Genomic DNA, 26929 nt, shown 5'->3' with positions numbered 1-26929 from the left:
TACGCCGCCTGGACACTCACAAGTCTATGGGACCAGATGGTATCCATCCAAGAGTACTGAGGGAGCTGGCGGAGGAGCTTGCCAAGCCACTCTCCATCATTTATCAGCAATCCTGGTCAACAGGGGAGGTCCCAGAGGACTGGAGGCTTGCCAATGTGACACCCATTTACAAGAAGGGTTGGAGGGAGGATCCAGGGAACTACAGGCCTATCAGCCTGACGTCAGTACCAGGGAAGATTATGGAACAGTTCGTCTTGAGTGTGCTCACAAGGCATATGCAGGACAACCAGGGGATCAGGCCCAGCTAGCATGGGTTCATGAAAGGCAGGTCCTGCTTGACCAACCTGATCTCCTTCTATGACCAGGTGACCCGCCTAGTGGATGAGGGAAAGGCTGTGGATGTTGTCTACCTGGACTTTTGTAAGGCCTTTTACGCTGTCTCTCATGGCATACTCCTTGAGAAGCTGGCATCTTGTGGCTTAGGCAGGTGTACTCTTCGCTGGGTAAAAAACTGGATGGATGGACGATCCCAGAGGATTGTGGGGAATGGAGTGAAATCCAGTTGGCAGTGTGTCACAAGTGGTGTTCCCCAGGGCTCAGTTTTGGGGCTAGTTCTGTTTAATATCTTTATCAATGATCTGGATGAGGGGATCAAGTGCACCTTCAGTAAGCTTGCAGATGACACCAAGTTGAGAGGCAGGGTTGATCTGCTCGAGGGTAAGAAGGTCTACAGAGGGATCTGGACAGGCTGGATCGATGGGCCGGGGCCAATTGTATGAGGTTCAACAAGACCAAGTGCCAGGTCCTGCACTTTGGTCACAACAACCCCATGCAGTGCTACAGGCTTGGGGAAGAGTGGCTGGAAAGATGCCCGGCAGAAAAAGACCTGGGGGTGCTGGTTGACAGCCAGCTGAATATGAGCCAGCAGTGTGCCCAGGTGGCCAAGAAGGCCAACGGCATCCTGGCCTGCATCAGAAATAGTGTGGCCAGCAGGAGCAGGGAAGCAATTGTTCCCCTGTATTTGGCACTGGTGAGGGTGAGGCCGCACCTTGAGTACTATGTTCACTTTTGGGCCCCTCACTACAGGAAAGACATTGAGGTGCTGGAGCGTGTCCAGAGAAGGTTAACAAAGCTGGTGAGGGGCCTGGAGCACAAGTCTTATGAGGAGCAGCTGAGGGAACTGGGGCTGTTTTGTCTGGAGAAAAGTAGGCTGAGGGGAGACCTTATCGCTCTCTACAACTACCTGAAAGGAGGTTGTAGTGAGGTAGGTGCTGGTCTCTTCTGTCAGGTGGCTGGAGATAGGACAAAAGGAAATGGCCTCAAGTTCCGGCAAGAGAGGTTTAGGTTGGATATTAGGAAAAATTTCTTTACTGAGAGGGTTGTCAGGCATTGGAACAGTCTCCCCAGGGAAGCAGTTGAGTCACCATCCCTGGAGGTGTTCAAAAAGCGCGTAGACAAGGCACTTCAGGACATGGTGTAGTGGGCATGGTTGACAGTTGGACTCGATGATCTTAAAGGTCTTTTCCAACGTAAACGATTCTATAGGATTCCCCCACAACTAAAATATATTCCAAAAAGGAAAAAGCAGATAATGTGCAGAAACAGGCAACTAAAAGGTCCCAAGACAAGGAGATGGTGCAGGGCGCCCTAAATCAGAATTGAAGTGTTCAATGTATTACTCTACGCAGATAACACTTGCAGAAAGGAGGTATCCTTCCACTTTTATGCCAGCAGAGTTAGATCTAATAATGAGTTTTAATAATGAAGTCCTCAACGTAGCTTCTGATTAACAGCTAGAACAGGGACAACACCCTTTAACTAAAGCTCACACATCAGAACAAAAACCCCTTTTTCATCAAACTGTGGCTCAAATGAAATATAAAACTTTTAGTTGTTCTGGCATGACATTAGGAGCCAAATTCATCAGATACTATCCTGACAATTGCTTGCCACAAAAGGCTCCCTCTAGCATACAAGCCAAATCTAACTGGGCAACTACAATGTCATTCCTCAAAATATTAAATTCATTTTATGCCAAAAATCATACTCTGTTAATCATCAGGCAAAGTACTCTAAGCGATTGCCATATGATTGCCATGGAATAAATCACTAGACAAAAGCCGAAACAATGGCAGGAAAGTGGTTGTTACTGTTACCTGCAGACCTGCTTCCTCAGTACCAATAACTCTATTCATTGAAGCAAAGCCTTTTACCACCAGAACATGTTTTATCACCTTAACAGAGCTCCTGCTGGCATGTAGCCCCCTCCATCACCATGGTTATTTCTCTTGCCAACCATTGGCTCAGGTTACCAGATGAGGTTTGTTTAATTTTATGAGACGGGTTCTCCTGCTACAAGGTTGAAGAACTTGAGAGCAAAAGAAATTTTCAGAACTGGGCAGGACTTTTTAATTTATTAATAAGACAACAATAAGTTAACCACAGGCATTGTAAAATGCAGTACCATCAGGAATAACAAAACAGGCACAGGGGATGCCATTCAGAGGGACCTGGACAAGCTCAAGAAGTGGGCCCATGTGAACCTCATGAGGTTCAACGAGGCCAAGTGCAAGGTCCTGCACCTGGGTCAAAGCAACCCCCAGGTATCAATACAGGCTAGGGGATGAAGGGATTGAGAGCAGCCCTGAGGAAAAGGACTTGGGGGTACTGGTGGATGAAAAGCTGGACCTGATCTGGCAATATGTGCTCGCAGCCCAGAAAGCCAACTGTACCCTGGGCTGCATAAAAAGAAGTGTGGCCAGCAGGTTGAGGGAAGTTATTCTGCCCCTCTACTCCGCTCTGGTGAGTACTGAGTCCAGCTCTGGAGGCCTCAGCACAGGAAAGACATGGACCTGTTGGAGCAGGTCCAGAGGAGGTGCCACAAAAATGATCAGAGGGCTGGAACACCTCTCCTATGAAGAAAGGCTGAAAGAGTTGGGATTTTTCAGCCTGGAGAAGAGAAGGCTCCTGGGAGACCTTATTGCTGCCTTTCAGTACTTAAAGGGGGCTTATAAGAAAGATGGGGACAGACTTTTTAGTAGGGCCTGTAGTGACAGGACAAGGGGCAACAGTTTTAAACTAAAAGAGGGTAGATTTAGACTAGATAAGGAAGACATTTTTTAGGATGAGGGTGGTGAAGCACTGGAACAGGTCTGCCCAGAGAGGTGGTAGATGCCCCATCCCTGGAAACATTCAAGATCGGGTTGGATGGGGCTCTGAGCAAACTGATCTATTTGAAGATGTCCCTGCTCATTGCAGGGGGGTTGGACTAGATGACCTTTAAAGGTCCCTTCCAACCCAAACTATTATATGATCATAATTCTGCTAGGACAAGGACCAACATTATCCCAGTACGAGAAGTGCCTGGGAAAAAAAAAAAATCACAAATACAAGTGTTGCATTATAAATTTGGGAATTCACTCAGTCTGAAAATAAGATGCATCTTTAAAGCAGAGGGGGAACAGCAAGGTCACTGATGATTGGAAGTAAGCCACAAGCCACAGCATGACAGCTGCTCAACCTATACACAGGAAGGTCCTACAAACAGGAAGAACAATGCTACTCTGACCCCAAAGTATTAAAGCCACAGTGACTCTGTGAGACTTCTGAAAAAGTAACCACCACTGTAATAACTAGACTTTCAGAACTGGCAGTAGTTTTCCTTACATAAACCAATACAGCTGGAGCAGTTCATGAAGGATTGTATCCTGTGGGAGGGACCCACGCTGGAACAGGGAAAAAGTATGAGGAGGAAGGAACAGCAGAGAACTGTTATGAACTGACTGCAACCCTCCATTCCCCTTGTGTCACTCAGAATAGAGAGAGGAGGTAGAAGAGTCTGGAATAAAGGACTGAAGTTGAGCCTGGAAAGAAGGGGGTGGGGGGAAGGCATTTTTAGTTTTGTCTTTGTTTCTTACCATCCCACTCTTTTTTTAATTGGCAATAAATTAATTTTCCCCCAGTTGAGTCTGTTTTGCCTGTGACTAATTGGTAAGCGATCTCCCTGTCTTTATCTCAACCCACAAGCTTTTCCATCTTATTTTCTTCCCCTGTCCTGCTGAGGAGTGAGAGAACAGCTGGGTAGGCATCTGGCAGTCAGCCACGGTCAACCCACTACATCTCCCCATATTTAAAACAACCAAAAAGGGCTACCAAAGTAATACCAAGTAGGTTTTTAGAAGCTTCCTCTATACCCAAACAAGTTATCCAAAATTGGACCCCAGCAGTTTAACAAACTGCATTGACTTCCACAGCACTAGGAAGCAGTAAGCATGCCAGTGAAGAGTGAAATGCTTGAGAGCATAAAAAAAAAAAAATTGTTTTAAACATTCTAACTACTTTTACATGAAGGTAATCCCCAACTCCCACCATGGAAGAACTGGGAAAATTAAAACAGAAGAAGGAATAAAAGCAATAAACAAAGAGCACCCAAAAGTCATCCGAAAGACATACTGCACTTCTGCAGTACCAGAACTGAAAACTATACTATAGATTACATAATCCACATACTGCACATTAACACAACTGACTTGTATATGAAGTTTGAATCACTGAAAATAAGATTGATAGTATTTATTATGCTTTATCAAGCTTGAGAATAAATATTTTATTCTTCAGAAACTGCAATTGCTATGCTGATCTAGGTGCCCATGATAAAAGGCTAAAGAATAAACTGCATTTTTAATTTGATGCCAAAGAACTGGGATAAAACTATTCTGCAGTATGTAACTAATCTCCCACATGCCCAACTCTAACAGGCACACTGAATATTTTTACTCTTACATCAATATAACAGATACCCCTGTTTAAGTATCACACTGAAATATGGTTTAATTTGGTTATCATCAAGACTTGATGTCTGTTGCACATCTCAAAAAGATACAATAGCATCCTATGGGCAACAAGCACAGGACCAGCAGTTGGGTCCTCAGTCTTATTTTTCAAGGTAAACAGCTTCAAGACTTAGAAGAGATTATTAGTTCCATTTCAGAATTGTTTCAATCAGGGACATCTACTCAAGCTACAGCAGACATGGGAAATGGGAAAATCATTTTGAACACAAGACAGAGCTCATGTATCTGATGATTTTATCGACAGCCACAAAGGAACTGTCTACAGATAGCACCCACAGTTAAATACTATAGCCATGTTTGAAAACAAATCAGAATCAGTTATTAAAACAAGAACCAAGCAATATAATCTATTTATCATCTTGAACCTTCAATATCTCATAAGATAGCTGTCTGTTCAGCATCTTACTCAGAATATTATCTGCAACACACACTGTATATATCATAGCTACTAGTTTTATCTATAACATAAGTGAGGTCAACCCATAACAGGGTCTCAACCTGCATGTATGACAGCTGTGGCGTTTAACATTAAAATAATTCATCATATCGGCTTAGTACAGAGCCAAAAGACAAGTAAGCTAACCATCATCTCATGAATTTCATTAAATGTCAACTTTCAGGAACAGAAAGGGTAACCTACAATGTGGATGGAATAAGACTAAGTTAACAATATTCGGGAATGATTTTTTAACACTTATTTTACACAAGACCATATGCATTTCAAGTTCCAGTTCATTTCCTTTACAGGCAGCACTATTCCACAGCTGTGGCTTCAGAGTGATAATTCAACACACTGCTCCCTAAAACAAAGCTATTACTGAGTTAAGAAAAATAAAGTTTTTGATATGCATGCTGATACTAATTAAGTCTGGAAACATTGACAGACCTGACGGGAGACTCATTCAGAAAGGTAGTAACCCACAAAAGCAAAAAAACCCTAGAAATATGCTATGACTTGATACAATATGATTATTTAAACATATTTGTTTTCAGAACAGTTTGGTTTTAGTGCTCGATATGCAAGTCAGCTCTCTTGTATGGATCTTTTATTGCCACTTAAAAACCTGCTAAAACAAAACAGGTTTCTTAAAGGCCTCTACTATGCCTCACCAACTTGGTAATGGTATTGCTCTGATGTAATAATCAACACAAGGAAAATAAAGGCATTAGATAAGGGTTTTTTGCATTTAATTCCTTTAAATTAGCATGGAAAAAAAACACAAAAATGAAAAATATCTCTAGAATGCTTCAGGTATATTCTAACTTTGGTCAAGACTAGACTAGAATTCAATCTTTGATTAAAAAGTGTAGAAGCATATCAAAAGCCTATAAAATGCATGATATAACTAATGCCCAATTATGAATTGGAGTTTTGATATAAAGGTCTTTATATTTCACTGACTTGTGAACAGTTCATCAGATAAGCAACTGAACACATGCCACAATTCAATTACAAAACTACAACAAGCAAGAAAGTTGAATTAAGAAATTACAAGTTACAAAATATAGCATGTTAGACATCTAAATTACAACCAACTAGGCCAATTACATCTGTCATGGCTTTCTTCCTTCAAAGGCTAAGATATGATTAATTGCCTTCAGACCTGATTTGTTCTGAATGAGAATCCAGGTTACAACCTCAACCTGGGAAAAACAAAAGAAAACACAAGCCTGTTAAGCTTCATTTTTGTCAACTTCAGAACCTTCTAGAATCAGATGCTTAAATCCCAACAGCAAGAAAGTACACTTTTAGTCCACAGAATTAAAGACAATTGTCCAGACCTAGCTATTTAGAACTTTCCAGCTCACAGAAGAGAATGAGTCTTCATAGTGCTGAAGACATTCTTAAAAAACTAAAATAAAAATAAAAAAACCTACTTTGCTTGAAGGCTACAGTTTGTTCCTGACTTACCATCTGATAGACAGTTATGAAATTCAATTGCCAGGGTGGGACTACAGATAAAACTAAACAGTCTTTTCATTAGCAACATCATGACAAGCATTATCTTAGAGAATTACATCTCATAGAAAGTGTTAGCTTTCTTGTTACAAGGTAACAAATTATCTACTCTACTATTGTTTCAGCTCCTCCTCAACAGAGGCCAAGACATATTGGATGCTGCTGGAAAGAGAAAGAAAATAAAAAAGAATATGGAACTATCCCAAACACAATAGGGATTTATAAAAAGTTGAGGCCAGCTTTTCTTGACTGCAAGACGCTTAGAGGATCAATGTACTAGTGAATACAGAGAATACTTGGTATATCTTAAAATGTCTGATAAACCCTTTGTAATTGTCCTGGTTTCAGCTGGGCTAGAGTTAATTTTCTTCCTAGTAGCTGGTACAGTGTGTTTTGGATTTAGTGTGAGAATAACATTGATAACTGTCCTGGTTTCAGCTGGGATAGAGCTAACTGTCTTCCTAGTAGCTGGTACAGTGCTATGTTTTGAGTTCAGCATGCGAAGAATGTTGATAACTGATGTTTTCAGTTGTTGCTCAGTATTGTTTAGACTATAGTCAAGGATTTTTCAGCTTCTCATGCCCAGCCAAGGCACAAGAAGTTGGCACAGGACACAACCAAGGCACCTGACCCAAACTGGCCAACAGTGTATTCCATACCATGTGATGTCCCATCTAGTTTAGGAACTGGGAAGTGGGGGGGGGGGGGGGCAGGGAATCGCTGCTCGGGGACTGGCGGGGTGTCGGTCGGTGGGTGGTGAGCTATTGCCCTGTGCATCGTTTGTACATTCCAATCCTTTTATTACTACTGTTGTCATTTTATTAGTGTTATCATTATCATTATAGTTTCTTCTTTTCTGCTCTATTAAACCGTTCTTATCTCAACCCAGAAGTTTTACCTTTTTTCCCTGATTTCCTCCCCCATCCCACTGGATGGGGGAAGTGAGTGAGAGGCTGCGTGGTACTTAATTGCTGGCTGGAGTTAAACCACAACAGTCCATTTAGAAAATCCCAGGCGGTCTCCCATCCAAGTACTACTAGCCCTACTGCTAGGAATTAGCATACTTCTGAATGTGGTTCAGCTCTCGTTTAAGGTTAAACAGCTATTTAAGAAGATCACCCAAAGATGTGCCCCAAGGCTAGATAATTATGAGTGGCAGGGTGTGTGGGGTAGTATGGGCAAGTACCTAGAAAAGTGGGCACCTCCAATGTTTTGGAAATTCACCCCTGAACAAGTGCGGGATCCAGAAGAACTAGTAAAATATTTGGAAAAGGTATGCTGTCACCCCAGCAGCTCCAGAGAGATACAAATCACTGCAACATGCTGGGGCCTGGCCCACGCCTATCGAGCCCTGTTCGACACTACTCAGTACCCTCAAAGAGAAGAGAAAGTCTCTAGACCTAACAACGAAACGATGACCACCACGGCCACCCAAACCTCAACAATGGGTGCTGCGGCCCCTCCAGGCCTAGCAAGGAGCACTGCTGCTACCCAAACCTCGGCGACAGATACTGCGGTTATCCAGAACCCGGCGAGCGATACTGCAACTGAACCAGAGAACCAACCTGGACCAGTATCGGTTGCCCCATGTTGGGCGCCAAAATGGACTGTCATGGTTTAACTCCAGCCAGCAACTCAGTACCACGCAGCCGCTCACTCACTTCCCCCATCCAGTGGGATGGGGGAGGAAATCGGGGAGAAAAGGTAAAACTTCTGGGTTGAGATAAGAACGGTTTAATAGAGCAGAAAAGAAAAAATTATAATGATAATACTAATAAAATGACAACAGTAGTAATAAAAGCATTGGAATGTACAAATGATGCACAGGGCAATAGCTCACCACCCGCCGACCGACACCCCGCCAGTCCCCGAGCAGCAATTCCCTGCCCCCCCCCCCCACTTCCCAGTTCCTAAACTAGATGGGACGTCACATGGTATGGAATACACCGTTGGCCAGTTTGGGTCAGGTGCCTTGGTTGTGTCCCGTGCCAACTTCTTGTGCCTTGGCTGGGCATGAGAAGCTGAAAAATCCTTGACTATAGTCTAAACAATACTGAGCAACAACTGAAAACATCAGTTATCAACATTCTTCGCATGCTGAACTCAAAACATAGCACTGTACCAGCTACTAGGAAGACAGTTAGCTCTATCCCAGCTGAAACTAGGACAATAACACACTGATGTTTTAGTTGTTGCTAAGTAGCCCTTATCCTAAGTTAAGGATTTTTCAGTTCCCCATGCTCTGCCAGCAAGCAGGCGTAGAATAAGCTGGGACGGAGCATAGTCAGGACAGCTGACCTGAACTATCCAAAGGGATATTCCATACCATAGAACATCATGCTCAGTATATAAGCCAGGGGGAGTTGGCCAGGAGGCACGGATCACTGCTTGGCCATCAGTCAGCAGATGGTGAGCAATTGCATTGTGTATCACTTCTCTTGGGTTTTATTTTTATTATTTTATTATATTCCTTTTCACTATAACTATTATTATATTTTATTTTACTTTAGTTATTGAATCATTCTTATCTCAACCCATGAGTTTTACTGTGGGGTTTTTTTTTCCTATTTTCCTCCTCATTCCACTGGGAGTGCAGGAGGGAGGGAGCGAGCAGCTGCACGGTGCCTAGTTGCTGGCGGGGCTTAAACCATGACAGTCCTGTTTTGGCACCCAACGTGAGGCTCCAAGGGTTAAGATAGATCTGACCAGAGCATGTTAAAACAAATTTGTTACAAGCATTCATTATATTAGTGTAATAGTCACTGGTCACAATGTTGATTTATTGGCTCCTAGAGTTGTGGCGCTTGTTTTTAGAGTTCTGTTATGTAACACCTTACTTGCAGTATGTAGCCACTATGCTGCTGCTTATCACCCATAAGGTGAGGTGGATTAAGGTTTTTGCTTTTCTGTACTATGTAACACTGGTTTATGGTACAATAAAATTATCGGTCATGGGACTAATCCAGTATTCGTACTCAGCATTGCCATCACCTCTGTACTTCGGGAGCCATCTAGCAGAAACTATTAATAATTACACTTTTTACCTTTTCTCCTCAGGGAGCCAACCTATGGGGGGAGACATCTTCCCCTTCTCTGCCAGGCTAATTACAATAGCATTTGAGAATTTTGCAAATAGTGAATATCCTTGGGATGTTGAAACCACCATGTTCCTGAATGTGGTTCAGGTCTTGTTTAGGGTTAAACAACTATTTAAAAATATCAACCAGAGATTGACACCCGTCGACAGGTACTGCAGCTACTTAGACCCCAGGGACAAGCACTGCAGCTACTCCAACTGCCTTGACCGTAGCTACTCAGACCCCAGTGATGGATGATGCAGCTGAACCAGATAATCAACCAGAGCCAGTATCAGTCACCCTTATACAGAAGAAATATAAAAAAAATCAATTCACATAGTGAGGGATGAAGATGAAGATGAACCAAGGTCATCGCAAAAACAGGAGGAAGAGCCAGAACCAGAGTTAATCACCCAATCCCTATCCCAGAGTGAGCTGTGAGATATGTGAAAAGATTTCAGCTGTCATCCAGGCGAGCACATTATCACCTGGCTGCTCCAATGCTGGGATAACAGCACCAGCAGCTTAGAATTAGAGGGTAGGGAAGGCAAGCAGCTGATATTCTTGTCTAGGGAAGGGGGCATTGACAAAGCGATTAGAAAAGAGACACAAGCCCTCAGCCTCTGGAGACAACTTCTATCAGGCATGAGGGAAAGGTATCCCTTCAAGGAAGATGTTGTATGTCATCCAAGCAACTGGACCACCATGGAGAAAGGTATCCAGTACCTGAGGGAATTAGCTGTGCTAGAGATTATTATGACCTGGATAATGCGCAGTTACCCACAGATCCAGATAAATTCCACTGCACGCAACCCACATGGCAGTTTACACAGAGTGCACCATCATCATATGCCAACAAATTGGCAGTAAAGGACTGGAAAGGTTAAGAGGGACCAACAGTGGATGAATTGGCTGGCCAACTCCAGCAATATGAAGAAAGTCTCTTCCTCCCTCGTCACAGCTGTGGAGAAACCACCAGACATGCTAGCTGAGAAACTATCCTGAGAGTTCCAGCAATTTGATGGCAAGTTCTGCCTCCCACCTGTACAGACCAATATCTCCGCTATTAGGAATAAGCGTCCCTCTGGTCAAGAGAGAAGATAAAAAGGTAAACACCACAGGGTACCCTGTGGTCTTACTGGTGTAAACACAGAAAGGATATAGTGAAGTACAATGGAAAACCTACATCAGTCCTAGATGTCTGGGTACATGAGTTGCAAGGAAAAACAATCACAGATGAGGGTTCTTCCAGGAAAATTACTGCTCCAATATCTAATGCGCAGTGTAAACAGTGCACCAGACAGAATGAAAAGGCTGATCTTACTCCTGATCCTATGAGAATGAATTCTAATCCATTTTTAAAAAAAGCAAGTGGAGAATCCTATGACCAAGACTAGAGGAGCACTGCCTCCAGCCAGGTGGAGGAAAGAGATAACTGGGTCTATTGTGCCAGGCCGTCAAATCCACAGAGTCCAATAGACCTAAAGGAATATAAGCCTCTAGTAGACACCGGTGCACAACGTACGCTAGTGCCATCAAGCTATAAAGGGGCAGAAGCTATCTGTATTTTCAGAGTGATAGGGGGATCACAAGAGTTAACTGTATTGGAGGCTGAAGTAAGGCTAACAGGGAATGAATGGCAGAAACAACTCATTGTGACTGGCCAAGAGGCCCCATGGATCCTTGGCACAGACTATCTCAGGAAAGGCTATTTTAAGGACCAAAGGGGTACCGTTGGGCCTTTGGTATAACTGCCTTGAATACAGAGGAAATTGAACAGCTGTCCACCTTGCCTGGCATGTCTGAGGACCCTTCAGTTGTGGGGCTGATGAGGGTTGAAGAACAACAAGTGCCAATTGCTACCACAACAGAGCACCGGCACCAATATCACACCAACCGAGACTCCCTGATTCCCATCTGTACACCGATTCATCAACTGGAGAGCCAAGGAGTGATCAGTAGGACTCACTGACCTTTTAATAGTCCCATATGGTCAGCGCAAAAGTCTAATGGGGAGTGGAGACTAAAGGTTGACTATCATGGCCTGAATGAAGTCACAACGCTGGTGAGCACTACCATGCCGGGCATGCTAGAACTTCAAAATGAACTGGAATCAAAGGCAGCCAAGTGATATGCCACAGGTGACACTGCTAAAGCGTTTTTCTCAATCCCTCTAGCAGCAGAGTGTCATCCACAATTGGCTTTTACTTGGAGGGGTATCCAGTACACCTGGAATCGACTGTCCCAGGGGTGGAAACACAGCCCCACCATTTGCCATGGACTAAACCAGGCTGCACTGGAAAAAGGTGAAGCTCTGGAACACCTGCAATACATTGATGACATCATCGCATGGGGCAACACGGCAGAAGAAGTCTTTGAGAAAGGGAAGAAAATCATCCAAATCCTTCTGAAAGCCGGTTTTGCCATAAAAGAAAGTAAGGTCAAGGGACCTGCACACGACATCCAGATTTTAGGAATAAAATGGCAAGATGGACGTTGTCAGGTCCCCATGGATGTGATCAACAACACAGCAGCTATGTCCCCACCAACCAATAAAAAGGAAACACAGGCCTTCTTAGGTGTCGTGGGGTTTTGGAGAATGCATATTCCAAATTACAGTCTGATTGTAAGCCCTCTCTATCAAGTGACCCAGAAGAACGATTTTAAATGGGGCCCTGAGCAACAACAAGCCTTTGAAGAAATTAAACGGGAGATTGTCCATGCAGTAGCCCTTGGACCAGTCCAGGCAGGACAAGATGTTAAAAACGTGCTCTACACTGCAGCTGGGGAAAATGGCCCTACCTGCAGCCTCTGGCAGAAAGCACCTGAGGAGACCCGAGGCCGACACTTGGGGTTTTGGAGTCGGGGATATCGAGGATCCGAGGCTCACTATACTCCAACTGAAAAAGAGATACTGGCAGCGTATGAAGGAGTTCAAGCCGCCTCAGAAGTGGTTGGTACTGAAACACAGCTCCTCTTAGCACCCCAACTGCCAGTGCTGGGCTGGATGTTCAAAGGGGTGGGGTCTCCTCTACACATCATGCAATTGATGCCACGTGGAGTAAGTGGGCCGCACTGATCACACAGAGGGCTCGCATAGGAAACCCCAGTAGCCCAGGAATTTTAGAAGTGATCACGGACTGGCCAGAAGGCAAAGATTTTGGAACGTCTCCAGGGGAGGAGGCAACACGGGCTGAAGAGGCCCCGCTGTATAATAAATTGTCAGAAAATGAGAGGCAATATGCCCTGTTCACTGATGGGTCCTGTCACATTGTGGGAAAACATTGGAGGTGGAAGGCTGCTGTATGGAGTCCTATAGGACAAGTCGCAGAGACTGCTGAAGGAGAAGGTGAATCGAGTCAATTTGCAGAGGCGAAAGCCATCCAGCTAGCTTTAGACATTGCTGAAAGAGAAAAGTAGCCAGCGTTCTATCTCTATACTGACTCATGGATGGTGGCAAATGCCCTTTGCGGGTGGCTACAGCAATGGAAGCAGAGCAACTGGCAGCGCAGAGGGAAACCCATTTGGGTGCCGCACTGTGGCAAGATATTGCTGTTTGGCTAGAGAAATTAGTTGTAAAAGTACGTCACGTAGATGCTCACGTACCCAAGGGTCGGGCCACTGAAGAACATCAAAACAACCAGCAGATGTATCAGGCTGCTGTAGGGTTCAAATTACATGGAACTTGGTTATCGGGCCTGAAAGTAGCTCATGGTTACAAGACTCTTCCAGACACCTTTAGAAGGCTTTGAACAGACTAAACAAGAAGATAGAAGAAGAAAGATCCCAATTAGAAAAACACAGGTACACATTCCACGATAAAGGGAACTGGGCACAAACAACCTCAATTCAGGGGCTTATCTTGACCAATTGGACTGAGACAAGTTTTGCATGCTCCAACTAACATAGCCAATTATGTCCTGTGTGTATGCGTGTGTACAGAGTGAGTATAACTAACTGTATCTTATGTTTATACCCGTGGACAGTATCGATGTAACCAATCACCGCTTATGCTTGTGCGCGTGGACACCAAATGCTTGCATGCAGCAGCCAATCAAAGCTTCTAAACGACTTAGAGAATTGTATAAAAATGATCAGCTAAGCTCAATAAAGTGGTGACTTTAATCATCATATTGGTGTTCTATCGTCCGGGCCCCGCACAGAATAATCCCTAAACCCTACAGGCTGCCAAGATTGAACTGTCTCAGGTAGACCTGGACTGGCAACATAAGGGTGAGCTATTTATGGCTCTGTGGGCCCATGACACCTCAGGCCATCAGGGAAGAGATACAACATATAGATGGGCTCATGATTAAGGGGTGGACTTGAGCATGGATACTATTGCACAAGTTATCCGTGAATGTGAAACACACTGTAATTAAGCAAGCCAAGCAGTTAAAGCCCCTGTGGTATGGAGGGCAATGGCCGAAATATAAATACGGGGAAGCCTGGCAGATTGACTATATTGCACTCCCACGAACCCACCAAGGCAAGCGCCATATGCTTACAATGGTGGAAGCAAGCACTGGGTGGCTGGAAACATATCCCGTGCCCCATACCACCACCCAGAACACTATCCTGGGCCTTGAAGAGAAAATTTTATGGCAACACGGCACCCCAGAAAGAATCGAGTCAGACAACGGGACTCATTTCTGAAACAACCTCATAGACACCTGGACCAAAGAGCATGGCATTGAGTGGGTGTATCACATCCCCTATCATGCACCGGCATCCGGAAAAATCAAACGATACAATGGACTGCTGAAAAGTACCTTGCAAGCAATGGGGGGTGGGAATTTCAAACACCGAGATACACATTTAGCAAAAGAGCCACCTGGTTGGTTAATACTAGAGGATCTGCCCATCAGGCTGGCCCCACCCAACCAAGACTTCCACATACTGTAGAAGGAGATAAAGTCCCTGTAGTGCGCATGAAGAGTATGTTAGGGAAGACAGTCTGGGTTAGTCCTGTCTCAAGCAGAGACAAACCCATCCACAGGATTGCTTTTGCTGAAGGACCTGGGTACACTTGCTGGGTGATGCAGAGGGATGGGGAAGTTTGATGTGTACCTCAAGGAGATTTGATTTTGGGAGAGACTAGCCAGTGAATTAGGCTGTATGATGTTAACTGCTAAATAATCTGCCCATATATATCATTGTATCTATAGTGTCTATATGCCATATCAAGGGTATCACAGTAAGAATTACCCAAATGACTGCAGGATGGACTTTGAAACCGAGCCAAGTGCAACAGTGATGGAACTTGAACTGGCACCCAGCGATTTCCTCAAGATCAACATCTTCAACCTGCAGACCAAGGGTGTGGGGTTGCACCAAATGTACCAGCCACAAGCTCCAGAGGCAGCATACAACAACCCAACATCTCACACCATCTCTCTGACCCTGAAGGACTGTTACAACAGATGGAGCCCCACAGTCATGGATTATATAAACTCAACGGACACATTAGAGGGATGGCCCATAGACTAAGGGAATGCTATTTGGGGGCGGGGGGGTGTTGTCCATGTACATATATGTATATAATGCAAGGAAAGTGGTGGTGATTAATTGGAAAATGTAGGATCTGGGCATGATGTAGATGGTATAGAATAAGGGGTGGATAATGGCCTGGCTTCAGTTGGGATAGAGTTAATTTTCACAGGAACCTGGGAGGGGGGCACAGCCAGGACAACTGACCTGAAATAGCCAAGGAGCTATTCCATACCATGTGACATCATGCCTGGTATATAAATGGGGAGCAGGCTGGGGGGGGGGGGGGAGTGCTCTGCTCTCAGTATCAGAAGTGGCAGAACATCAGGTTCCAGGTGGTGAGCAGTTGCACTGTGCATCACTCACTTTGTATATTCTTTTATTAGTACCGTTGTTGTTGTAACTTCTGTTTTTGTGTTGTCCCACTACATTGTCCTTATCTCAGCCCTTGAGGTTCCATTTTTTGTTTTTCTCCTTTCTGCTTCTCCTCCCCCTCCCAGCGGAGGGGGGCAGGAGGAGTGAGCAAGCAGCTACATGGTCCTTTGTTACTGGCTGGGCTGAAACCATGACACCACCCTGCCACTGTATGTTATCATTACTGTAATTGTTATATGCTATATCAATGGCATTACAGTAATAATCACTTAGATCAAGCAAGAATGAAGTTTGATAAAACCAAGCAAAGCATAGTGTTGATGGAACCAGGACTGACTTCAGCATGCAACAATCCAACACCACACCATCCTCCTGCTGCACCCAACATCACCCACTCGCCACACCACACCAAACCAAAGCCCGATCCTGTTCTGCCAGCTGAATAGACTTCACAGCATCCCTCCTGCCCAGACAGACTTATGACAGATGTAGCCCAAAGTCATGCACTGAATGAACTGAATAGACATTTGATAGAGATGGCCCATAGACTGCAGGAATATCTGTGTGTATGTATCAAAAGACAGGAAAAGTGGTGGTGATTAATTGGAAATACATCAGGAAGTGTGGGATCTGGGCATGATGTAAATGGTATAGAATAAGGAGCAGATATTGTCCTTGTTTCAGCTGGGCTAGAATTAATTTTCTTCCTAGTAGCTGGTACAGTGTGTTTTGGATTTAGTGTGAGAATAACATTGATAACATGCTGATGTTTTAGTTATTGCTAAGTAGTCCTTATCCTAAGTTAAGGATTTTTCAGTTCCCCATGCTCTGCCAGCAAGCAGGCATAGACGAAGCTGGGAGGGAACACAGCCAGGACAACTGACCCAAACTAGCCAAAGGTATATTCCATACAATAGAACATCATGCTCAGTATATAAGCTGGGGGGAGTTGGACAGGAGGCACAGATTGCCACTCAGACATCGGTCTGCGGGTGGTGAGCAATTTCATTGTGCATCACTTGTCTTCTCTTGGGTTTTATTTTAATTATTATATTCCTTTTCATTACAACTATTATTATATTTTATTATTGTTAGTATTGCATTTTATTTTACTTTAGTTACCAAATCATTCTTATCTCAACCCACAATTTTTACCGTTTTTTTCCTATTCTCCTCCCCATCCCACTGGGAGTGCGGGAGGGAGGGAGCGAGCAGCTGCATGGTACCTAGTTGCTGGCTAGGCTTAAATCACAATAGCAATCTAAGAATAGTATGTAAGGACATGTATAAGGACACTATTCTGTGCTAAAATCTGCCCCCAACTTGATGAACTTCTAGTTTTAGAGCAGCTGAAGACTGTTTCAAGAATTTATGGTTATGTACTAAGGAAGACAATTTTGTTATAGAAGTTTTTTTCCAAATATTTAATATCCATGGTAGTTTTCCCAATGATCTCTACACAAGCTTTAGCAGAGCTTTGACTCATTTCAACTCTGAGTTTCAAGCTGCAAGATTATTATCTTGAGTTGCCTTTAGGGATTTTTTTTCCCCTGTTCTAATCAATAGAGTGCTGTGTGACACTACCATTTAGTTGCCTTGTTGTGAGAAAATTAATAGAGTCAACAGAAACAGAAGATTGCCCCTTTACAGTGGGCAGAATGACAAATCCCTATTGGCAGTTTTAATAAGACAAAATTCATCTATTACTTGACCACTGCTACCATTTTATATATTTCTTTCCTGCCTGTCACTTAAGGTAGCTATTCATAACAAGACAATATGGGTTTATAAATATTGTAACAAAGTATAAATTTCTAAGTTACATACAATAAGTCTCTTCATATAAGTTACAAGAAACTGCAACATGTAAACATCTCCTTAGTCTGTACATAATCAAAAAAGAATATAGTAAAAGCAATTGTAATTTAGTTCAAGTCACAATTTTAACTTAACATGACCTAATTACAATAGTAAAAACCTGTGTACAAACACTGAGCAACTATCAGCTGTAACAGCAGTCTTATTGACAAAGATGCATCTATATAATGCTGAGTGGTACCTTCTGGAATTTTAAACTCAGATTTTCAAAACAAAAAAAATCATTTTATCTTCAGCTGTAGTGAAGAGATTTTCCTATTAAACATCAGCTTTTAATGTTTTAAGACTGTTTCAGAACTGTTAAAATTAACAAGTATCAATACCTATAGATATCGAACAAATACATTAAGATACCCATTTGAATTAACTGCTACATAATAAAACATGAATTCAATCACTCATTAGTAGGTAGAAAAGCAGTCCCTCCCCACCTCCCACCAAAGAAATACTTTACACTTCAAAGTTTAACTACTACAGCTACAACCTTCCTGAACAGGAGTAAAACTTAAATTGAACATTCTCACTAAGCAATTAATGCCATATGTATTCTATATCCACAGAACAATGTTTTTGTTATATCTACCGATTACTCAATTAGTCCAAGAACCTTTAGCAATCTTTGTTAGTATTTTAAATCAAGTATTCCCTTTGCCCCCACTCTCATCCTTCTATAGAATAGAATTTATTAAGAACTCTGTTCTTCATATGCAACAAACCATTTTGATTGCTACAAGTCAGCAGGAACTGTGCTGCTAGATTTTACAGAAATCAACACCGACTTCAGAATTGAACACCTTGCATCCAGATGCAATTTGTCTTTTAAAAATGAAGGTTTGATAGCCAAAATGCTCCTCAAGCATCAAGTTATATACTGAAATTGAACATGTGTCTGAAAACTATATTCTAGCACTAACCATCTTTCTTAATTCTGAGAGTACCAATACTCAAGAAGCATCCATAATTAACAGTTCCTCAAGACTATCACCACAAAGGGATATGCCTACTTAAGAGAAAGTAAATAAATTGTCAGCTTCTGTTAAGTCAGTTGTACCCAGTGTTACTCTGCAAACATACCTGGCTCCATCTCTGTTTTCGGTGATACTTTTTCCTCTCTCGAAATGCTCATTTCTGTCATTTGCTGCATTACAGGCAAAGCGGCAACAGGCACATTTCTGTTTACGTACAGTGAAATAGGTAATTACATTAGTTTTGAGCTCATAATAAGAGCTTAAACTGTTAAAATCCATCAATAGACTACCTGATCAGTTATTACCAATACACATTACTGACGTGTACTTTTTCTGTCTCTCTTCCCTAGAAGAAACTAGGCAATCTGTAGCAAACATTTCCCCAGATAAACCAGAAATGTCCTTGTAAATGCAGTAGTCCAACACCAAACACTAATTAGCTCTCATTTATAAAGATTCATAAAGTACTGGCAGATATACTGTCCCTTTTTCCTCTGCATAAACTCATTGTAATAGGGCAAGGTTACTGCAATGTTATTTTAACTTGCTATACACTCACCATTCATTCAAACCTCAAAATAATACCTTCATCTGGTGAAGGGTCTAGAGAACAAGTCTTGTGAGGAGCAGCTGAGGGAACTGGGGCTGTTTAGTCTGGAGAAAAGGAGGCTGAGGGGAGACCTTATCGCTCTCTACAACTACCTGAAAGGGGGTTGTAGTGAGGTAGGTGTTGGTCTCTTCTCCCAAGTAACAAGCGACAAAACAAGAGGAAACGGCCTCAAGTTACACCAGGGGCAGTTTAGACTGGATATTAGGAAAAATTTCTTCACTGAAAGGGTTGTCAAACATTGGAACAGGCTGCCCAGGGAAGTGGTGGAGTCACCATCCCTAGAGATATTTAAAAGACTGTAGATGCAGTGCTTAGGGACATAGTTTAGTGGTGGACTTGGCAATGTTAGGTTTATGGTTGGACTCAATCTTAAGGGTCTTTTCCCAACCTAAATGATTCTATAATCTTACCTTGATTTTTCAGATGTGCTACTAGCAGTACCTTCACAGTTGTTTAAGCTAGTGTCTGCTCTCTGTACAGATGCAGAGTCTGAGGTAGGACTGTTTGAACCACTAGCTGTCCCTATATAACAGAAATTTGAGAAGTTAATTAACCAAAGCATAAAATACAAGTTAGTCAAGTAGTTTTGCATACAGTTATGAACCATTTCCTCATTCTACTGGGTCTTCTTAAATACAGACTACGTTGTTAATGACCAAAATACAGGGATTGTATAAGAACACATAGCAGAGAGTAAGTAGAAATGCAAATTAAGGCTCAACACCAAGTGGGCCAAAATATATTACACAAAAATGCATTTTCATTTTTACTGTGATTTAAAAGTATTATTCCCTTCAACAGTCATAGTTTTAGTATGCAGCTATTAGATCTCCTGAGATACATTCTGCAATTCCTCTCATCACCTATACATTATATTTTCAAGACACACACACACACACCAAAAAAAAAAAGGACTCAAACCTTTACCCATTGGGCTGATTCTACCACTATTCTGCTGACGCTGAAGATGCTCTTTGTAGCAAACAGAACACATGCCATTTGTCCTAGGATTTCCATAAAATCCACATCCTGTACTACACAGCATGGGCCCTGGGGTCTGGTTTGTCTCCTGAGCCATTTCAATGCTGTAAATAAAATCAAGAACTGCATTAGGAACTGGCATTTCACCAAAATAAATTACAGGGCTATAGAATTAAAGCAGGTCTGCTTACCTTGCCCACAAAAAGTGTATCAGCATTTTTAAAGATGACTATATGGATGTTAATATATAATTTAATACTTCAATTGTATTGATAAGTAAAATCATTATGAACCTCTGAGAGGTAAAAAGCATTATCACAGTGTAGTGGGTTGACCTTGACTGGACATCAGGTGCCCACCAAGCTGCTCTATCACTCTCCCTCCTCAACTGGACAGGGGGAGACAAATACAATGAAAGGCTCATGAGTGGAGATAAGGACAGGGAGAGACCACACAGCAATTACCATCACAGGCAAAACAGACTCTACTCAAGGAAACTAATTTATTACCAATCAAAACAGAGTAGGGTAGTGAGAAATAAAACCAAATCTTAAAACACCTTCCCCCCACCCCTCCTTTCTTCCCAGGCACAACTTCATTCCCAATTTTCTCTACCTCCTCCCCACACCCCCCCCAGTGGCACAGGGAATTAGAGTTGCGGTCAGTTCATCACATGCTGTCTCTGCTGCTCCTTCCTCCTCACACTCTTCCCCTGCTCCAGTGTGGGGTCCCTCCCATGGGAGACAGTCCTCCATGAACTTCTCCAACATGGGTCCTTCCCACAGGCTATACAGTTCTTCACAAACTGCTCCAGTGTGGGTCCCTTCCATGGGGTACAATCCTTCAGGAGCACACTGCTCCAGCATGGGTCCCCCATGGGGTCACAAGTCCTGCCAGAATACCTGCTCCAGCATGGGCTCTTCTCTCCACAGGTCCTGCCAGGAACCTGCTCCAGCACAGGTTTCCCATGGGGGTCACAGCCTCCTTCAGGTGCATCCACCTGCTCCACCATGGGGTCCTCCACAGGCTGCAGATGGATATCTGCTCCACCATTAACCTCCATGGGCTGCAGGAGGATAACCTGCCTCACCATGGTCTTCACCATGGGCTGCAGGAAAATCTCTGCTCCAGCACATAGAGCACCTCCTCCCCCTCCTTCTTCACCGACCTTTGTGTCTGCAGAGTTGGTTTTCTCACATTCTCACTCCTCTCCTCCAACTGCTGTTGCACAGTTTTTTCCCCTTTCTTAAATATGTTATCACAGAGGTGCTACCACTGTCGCCGATTGGCTCAGCCTTGGCCAGCAGCAGGTCCATCTTGGAGCCAGCTGGCATTGGCTCTATTGGACATAGGGGAAGCTTCTACCAGATTCTCACAGAAGCCACCTCTGCGGCCCCCCGCTACCAAAACCTTGCCACACAAACCCAATATACATAGTAATACTGAAGTAATATACTTGTCAGACTGAGCTGTGTGTGCAGGTTACAACCAAATCGAATTCAACTGCCAACAGAAACTTTATTACCAACCTCTGAGCACTTACAGGGTAGAAAAAAAAAAACAACCCACACAGCTAGATGAGTAGAATAAGCAAGACCAAGTTCGGGTCTACTAAACAACTCTGGTAATTAGCATAGCTTATTTTTGCAGACTCCAGAAGAACTCCACTTTTTCAATAATGTTGATCTTGCATCATTCTGATGCTAATCCCATTATTAGCAGTTTGTACTTTCACAATACATTTGTTAAAGAGAACAAAAGTCACTGAAGTATGGGAAACAGTCATTTTAAAACTGGTTTTCTGGGTTTTTTTTAATATTTAGGAGAATTTTCTGTAACAAGACCTTTAACTCTGCTTAAATTGCATATGAAGCCCAATACTGAATATTAACTGGCAACAACATGCATACAACAAGCCCTCAAAACAGATGATCAAAAAGCATTTCTGAAATAAGCTTAGACCAGTTCTTACTCTTCCAAGAAAAATAAACCCATTTTAGACTGTTGAACGCATTCATTTACACAACCTACATATTTCCAAAAAGCCAGTTAAACCTTTTGTCTTAAAGATATAGGCAGACTTCTGCACCTCCTAAAGGTAGATAATGCTGACCTTCATCTCTGCCATCAACTTCAAAAGTTAGGAATAAAAATGTTTCACCTTCACTGGTAGTTAACCTCCGCAAAACAAAGGTAGTAGAAGAACTGATATAGTAACCAAATCCTTAGTTCCCAATGGCAATAAAACTGGAATATAGTAATCAAGCAATCTACTACAAATTGAGGACACATAAGAATATTGCACTTGTCCTTCAAAAAATTAGATTTAGTGGAAGTACTGCCTATGGCACTTGGAGACATTTTAGTGAAAACTCTAGATTACTGCCGCCTTCTTTAAGGGCGGACACAATAAGGGATATTTGTCTGCTGAAGCTCATGAGAACTCGAACATATCAAATGCTAATTAACTCTAGTGTATAAAGAAAAGGCTTTTTATAACTTAAAAAAGCTACACTACAAGCTGTAACCACATATCTCAACAGTATGACAACTGTAACTGACAGCAGCATTTGTCTAGTTAATCTAAACTTCTAGGATCAAAGTAAATCAATAGCAGGAGAAGAGTAAAATTAATCTGTTTGCCTGCTGGTAGTCATGGGACTTCAACAATTTATACCTTTGTTTCAGTACTACAAAGCAAACTCACACTTATTCTCATATACCTCTCAAATTGCAGTTTTATAACCACACACCAGTCAATGGACACAACAGAAAATCCAATACTTAAAAAAAATTCTCATCTTTATTGTAGCTCTATGTTATTATAATACAAATACAGACTGTACTTCTGCCATTATTATGCAGGTACACTCAAAGTGCTATCAAAAGTGCTATCGCATACACTACCACCATCAATCTCAATTGACTCACTCCACTTTCAAATTAGCATGCTTCACCACTTAATAAGTTTAGCTTCAGGTATTAACATATTACAAACAAGAGTCTTCATGGCTCCTTTGTCAGCAGTCTCACTACTAGAAATACATGCCCCTGATTGAAACATCAAGTTGTTATCCAATGCTTAAGAAATTGTGCTTTTTCACACTCTAAGGTCCAAGTATCACCTGACTAGGTTATAATATACTTTCCAGAATTTAATCTGCTAACCAGGACACTAAAATATGCCATTTAATCTTTTGAACCAACAGTGAAAGTAGTTTTTGGAAGAGACAGATTACAGACTTCTCCAATTCTTCCCTACGAGCTTTTCTACTAAGATCACTAACTAGCTAAGGCCTTACAAATTCAGTTCTATTTCCCTGAAAAACTAGCTAATACCATTACATATCTGCTTTCCTGAACTTTTCTCAGAAACTTGGGCCACGTGGGTGAGTGCATTAGCTTCTGCCTGTCACAAGGTTGCAGTGTGACAGGCTAAACTAAAGGCTCAGACACAAAACCTTATCAACAGGGGCCTCTGAAATCAGTTTCTATTTATATCTCTGAAGGCTGCCAACTCCAACATCCCACAGAACTGAAGTGGCCGAGCATACAGCCACTGCAAGAAGAAAATATGAAATTTGATTAACACGCCTAGAGCTTCTTCTCTAGAGAAAGAGTGCAAATACTTAAATTCAATAAAGAAAATGCAGCATCATGAAGTAGTCATCTCAGACAATTGCATCCCTATTTCACAGCAAAAACAGAAAACACCTGGCTATGATCAGAGACCTAAGAGATGATTACTCTCTCATGGCCTTACAAATGCATTCCCTAACCTTTTGGTTGGGTGGTTACAACCAAACCTTTGCAAAAAATATAAAGATCTCTTCTACCCCCAAAAGGAGAAAGTCTTAACCCTCAGAGATGTCCCTGTTCAACCCTGACCTCCCAATATAAAAAGGAGCTATTTTATTCAGCATGTTAACTCAAACAGTAATTTACATCACTGACCTTCACAGTTACTAGCAAATTTACACAGCTAAACTAAAGGGGAACATAAATACTTTATTATTAAAGTCTCATAACTAAGACATTTTTAGTTCCAAATCGCAACTAAGCTGAAGCATAGTCAACTTTAATAACGGCAGATACTCAGATTATTTGAATGATCAATATAACTAAGCTCTTTCTTGCACACCAAATGCACTTCCAATAAACTACAAGCAAATCCTAACACTTATGCACTGAGTGAAGTGCATAATAAATGCACTTAAAGTTATTCTAATACTTAATATAAAGGGAATACAAATGCAAGCTAATTTTAAACCAATAATAAAACCTTGGAATTGAGTCAGCAATGGGGCTAAACTGGCTGGTTAAATTAATACTTGTTTATCTGAATATCCTCAGCTAGAATATGGACCACAAAAAAAAAAACCACACAAACAAGTATGTTTCAGGTATACGCCTCTCTAACAGCGTTCTAGGTGAAGCAAAAAGACGTAGTAAATGCGAAGAACACGGATCAAAACCGGGCATTTCCCAATGACAATCCAGCTCAATGAGTCAGACAAAAGGGAAGGCAGCACCAAGTGCTCAAAGCATGATACGTTTCAGTTGCCTTCTCCCTCCCCCTCCCCCCCCAGCACCGAGGACACCGGAACACAAAAGACCCGGAGGCTGCCGGGCTAAGGAGGAAAACAAAACACACACACCCCAAAAAACCAAACAAAAACAAACAAAATCAGGAGATGGTGCCAAGCCGGAAATGTGGAGCCCGGGGGCACTCCCTGCCGCTCCAGGGCCTCTCACAAACCCCTGAATCTTGTTCGGCACCGGTTGCCGCGCGGCTCCCCTCACCGCCCTTCTCTCAGCGAGAACTGAGGAAGCCTCACTATCTCGCTCCCTTTGTCTACCACACTAAGGGGGGAGTGGGGTGTGCGCCAGCCCGGCCCACGGCCTCCCTCCGCAGCACCCACCGCATCAGAGAGCGAAAGGAGATCGCCAGGGGAGACGAGAGACGCCCTACCACCCCTCGCCTCGCGGAAGGCGGCAGAAACGCCGCGAGGAGGCCCAAGCGCCCCCCCGCGCCGCTCCTCAGCGCACACAGCCACCGCGCTAACAGCTCTCAGAAACCGAGCCCGCATCCCCCTCAGCCGCCCTGCAGCGCCCGCGTACCTGCTCTTGGGGGCGGGGAGCGAGAAACCCCGCGGCCGATGTCGGAGGCGCTGCAGGTGGCTCTGGACTGTTTCTGGAAGAGCGAAAGGCAAGAAGGTGTGAGGCACAAAGCTGGCAGCACTACCACCGCTTCCTTTCTGCGGCAGCAGCGCGGAACGAGACGCGCGGAACGAGAAGCGCAGAAGGACGAAAGGAAGGCGCAAGAAAGAGAAAGAACTGGGGAAGAAAGGTGGAGGAAGGAGGAACCCGAACCCGCCGCTCCGCTCGCATCAGCTCCGCCTCCTCCTGGCTGCTGCCGAGGCCTGCGCGCTCCTATGCGGAGACGGCTAGGGAGGGGAAAGAGAGGACGAAGCACGCACAAGGTGGCTCACGGTACCACCGCGATTGTCTGCAGAGTCACCAACCTCCCCCTCCCCGAGACGGGGGAACTATACAGGAATGGACAGAGACTCCACACATAGTCAGAGAATATCGCTTGCCCTCCAGGGGGGGTGGGGAAGCGGAAGGAACCATATCCAGAGCAGTAACAACTGGCTACGTGCAAGGAAATAGAGGAAACAAAGCCTTCCCCCATCCACTTATCCTAATAACAGACACCTCCTCCCCTAATTAACGGTTCCGTTTAAACTTGCACGTGCAGCAGTGTCACAGGTGAATTATTAAGAGAAGTCATCGTTGTGGGGTTAACTAAAAGGGGTTTATTACTGATTAAACAATGATCAAATAATAGTTGACGATGGAATGAAAATTAAATGGTAATCAAGTGGTGATTAAGAAATAACTGAATGGTAATTAAAGTGATTGACAGTTATCTAAATGATTATTTAAACGATAATTTAGTGGTCAAACATTTTACTACTTACTACACTTATAATTAAGCTGTAGCTGGATATGTAAATGTTGCTAACATACAATATACTTTTAGGCCTAATGTAAAATGTTGCTTATCTCATTATAGTGATTCAAAGAAATTAACTCAATAGTTTGATTAACTATTAAGTAGGTATTCTTTATTGACAGCACTGGTTGCACAGGGGATCGCTCCACCTATCGTGCACACTGTTGCACAATTTACCAGAAATTTATACAATGTAAATATACATATTCATAAGGTTATTCAATACAAAAACATACGTATGCATAAGTGAGGCGGAGTAATTAAAAAGGCTTGTGTCAGCAATTCTAAAATGTATATGTCATCATTGCACATGCTCAGATTTGTCTCTGGTAGTCGTTTACTTCTTCAGGGGTTCTATCTTCCTCTTCTGTCCTTTAGATGAACTTTAGTCATTCACGCATGCTCTCTTCTTACTAGGCAATTATAACAGTTTTATGGTTGCTTCTCATACACCTTATCTTAGACCTATATTTCAGTTCTTGTTATCACTTCCTTGGTTAACGCATCCGTCCTTGACGAGTACCGGTCCCTGACATGCTTAATCCTTGACAGACACCAGTCCTTGGTAAGCAGTGTTACAAGAATCATATGGTTACGAGAACAAAGGCAGGAGTTCGTATCTTTGCCAGCCCTTTCTATTCAAGCAAGGCCTCTACTTGTGTCTTCTCGACAAGATTTTGTGATTGTTCATGGTTCCTTCTTACAAACACCAGTCTTT

The 26929-nt window shown here is 43.0% G+C and overlaps 1 protein-coding gene across 3 annotated transcripts in view; it reads right to left on the bottom strand.

Annotated features, from left to right (window-relative positions):
• LOC126035492 (AN1-type zinc finger protein 5-like) overlaps positions 1 to 25302 on the bottom strand; it is a 49387-nt gene extending 24085 nt beyond the window's left edge. For 2 of the 3 annotated variants that reach the window (XR_007504948.1, XM_049794136.1), the window contains exons 1-4: positions 21095 to 25302; positions 20133 to 20296; positions 19622 to 19733; positions 18708 to 18805 (exon numbers count right to left, since the gene is read on the bottom strand). Coding sequence is in view for 2 of the 3 variants with exons in the window: in XM_049794136.1 (XP_049650093.1) it covers positions 18708 to 18805; positions 19622 to 19733; positions 20133 to 20296; positions 21095 to 21297 (577 nt within the window). In the remaining variant the exon portion in view is untranslated. The remainder of the gene's footprint in view (positions 1 to 18707; positions 18806 to 19621; positions 19734 to 20132; positions 20297 to 21094) is intronic. The other variant, XM_049794137.1, reaches the window with a different exon arrangement.
• Positions 25303 to 26929: the final 1627 nt, after the last annotated feature.

Source organism: Accipiter gentilis, chromosome W (genome assembly GCF_929443795.1).
Source record: "Accipiter gentilis chromosome W, bAccGen1.1, whole genome shotgun sequence".
Classification (NCBI taxonomy): Eukaryota; Metazoa; Chordata; class Aves; order Accipitriformes; family Accipitridae; genus Astur; species Astur gentilis.
This window is presented reverse-complemented; position numbering and strand designations above follow the sequence as displayed.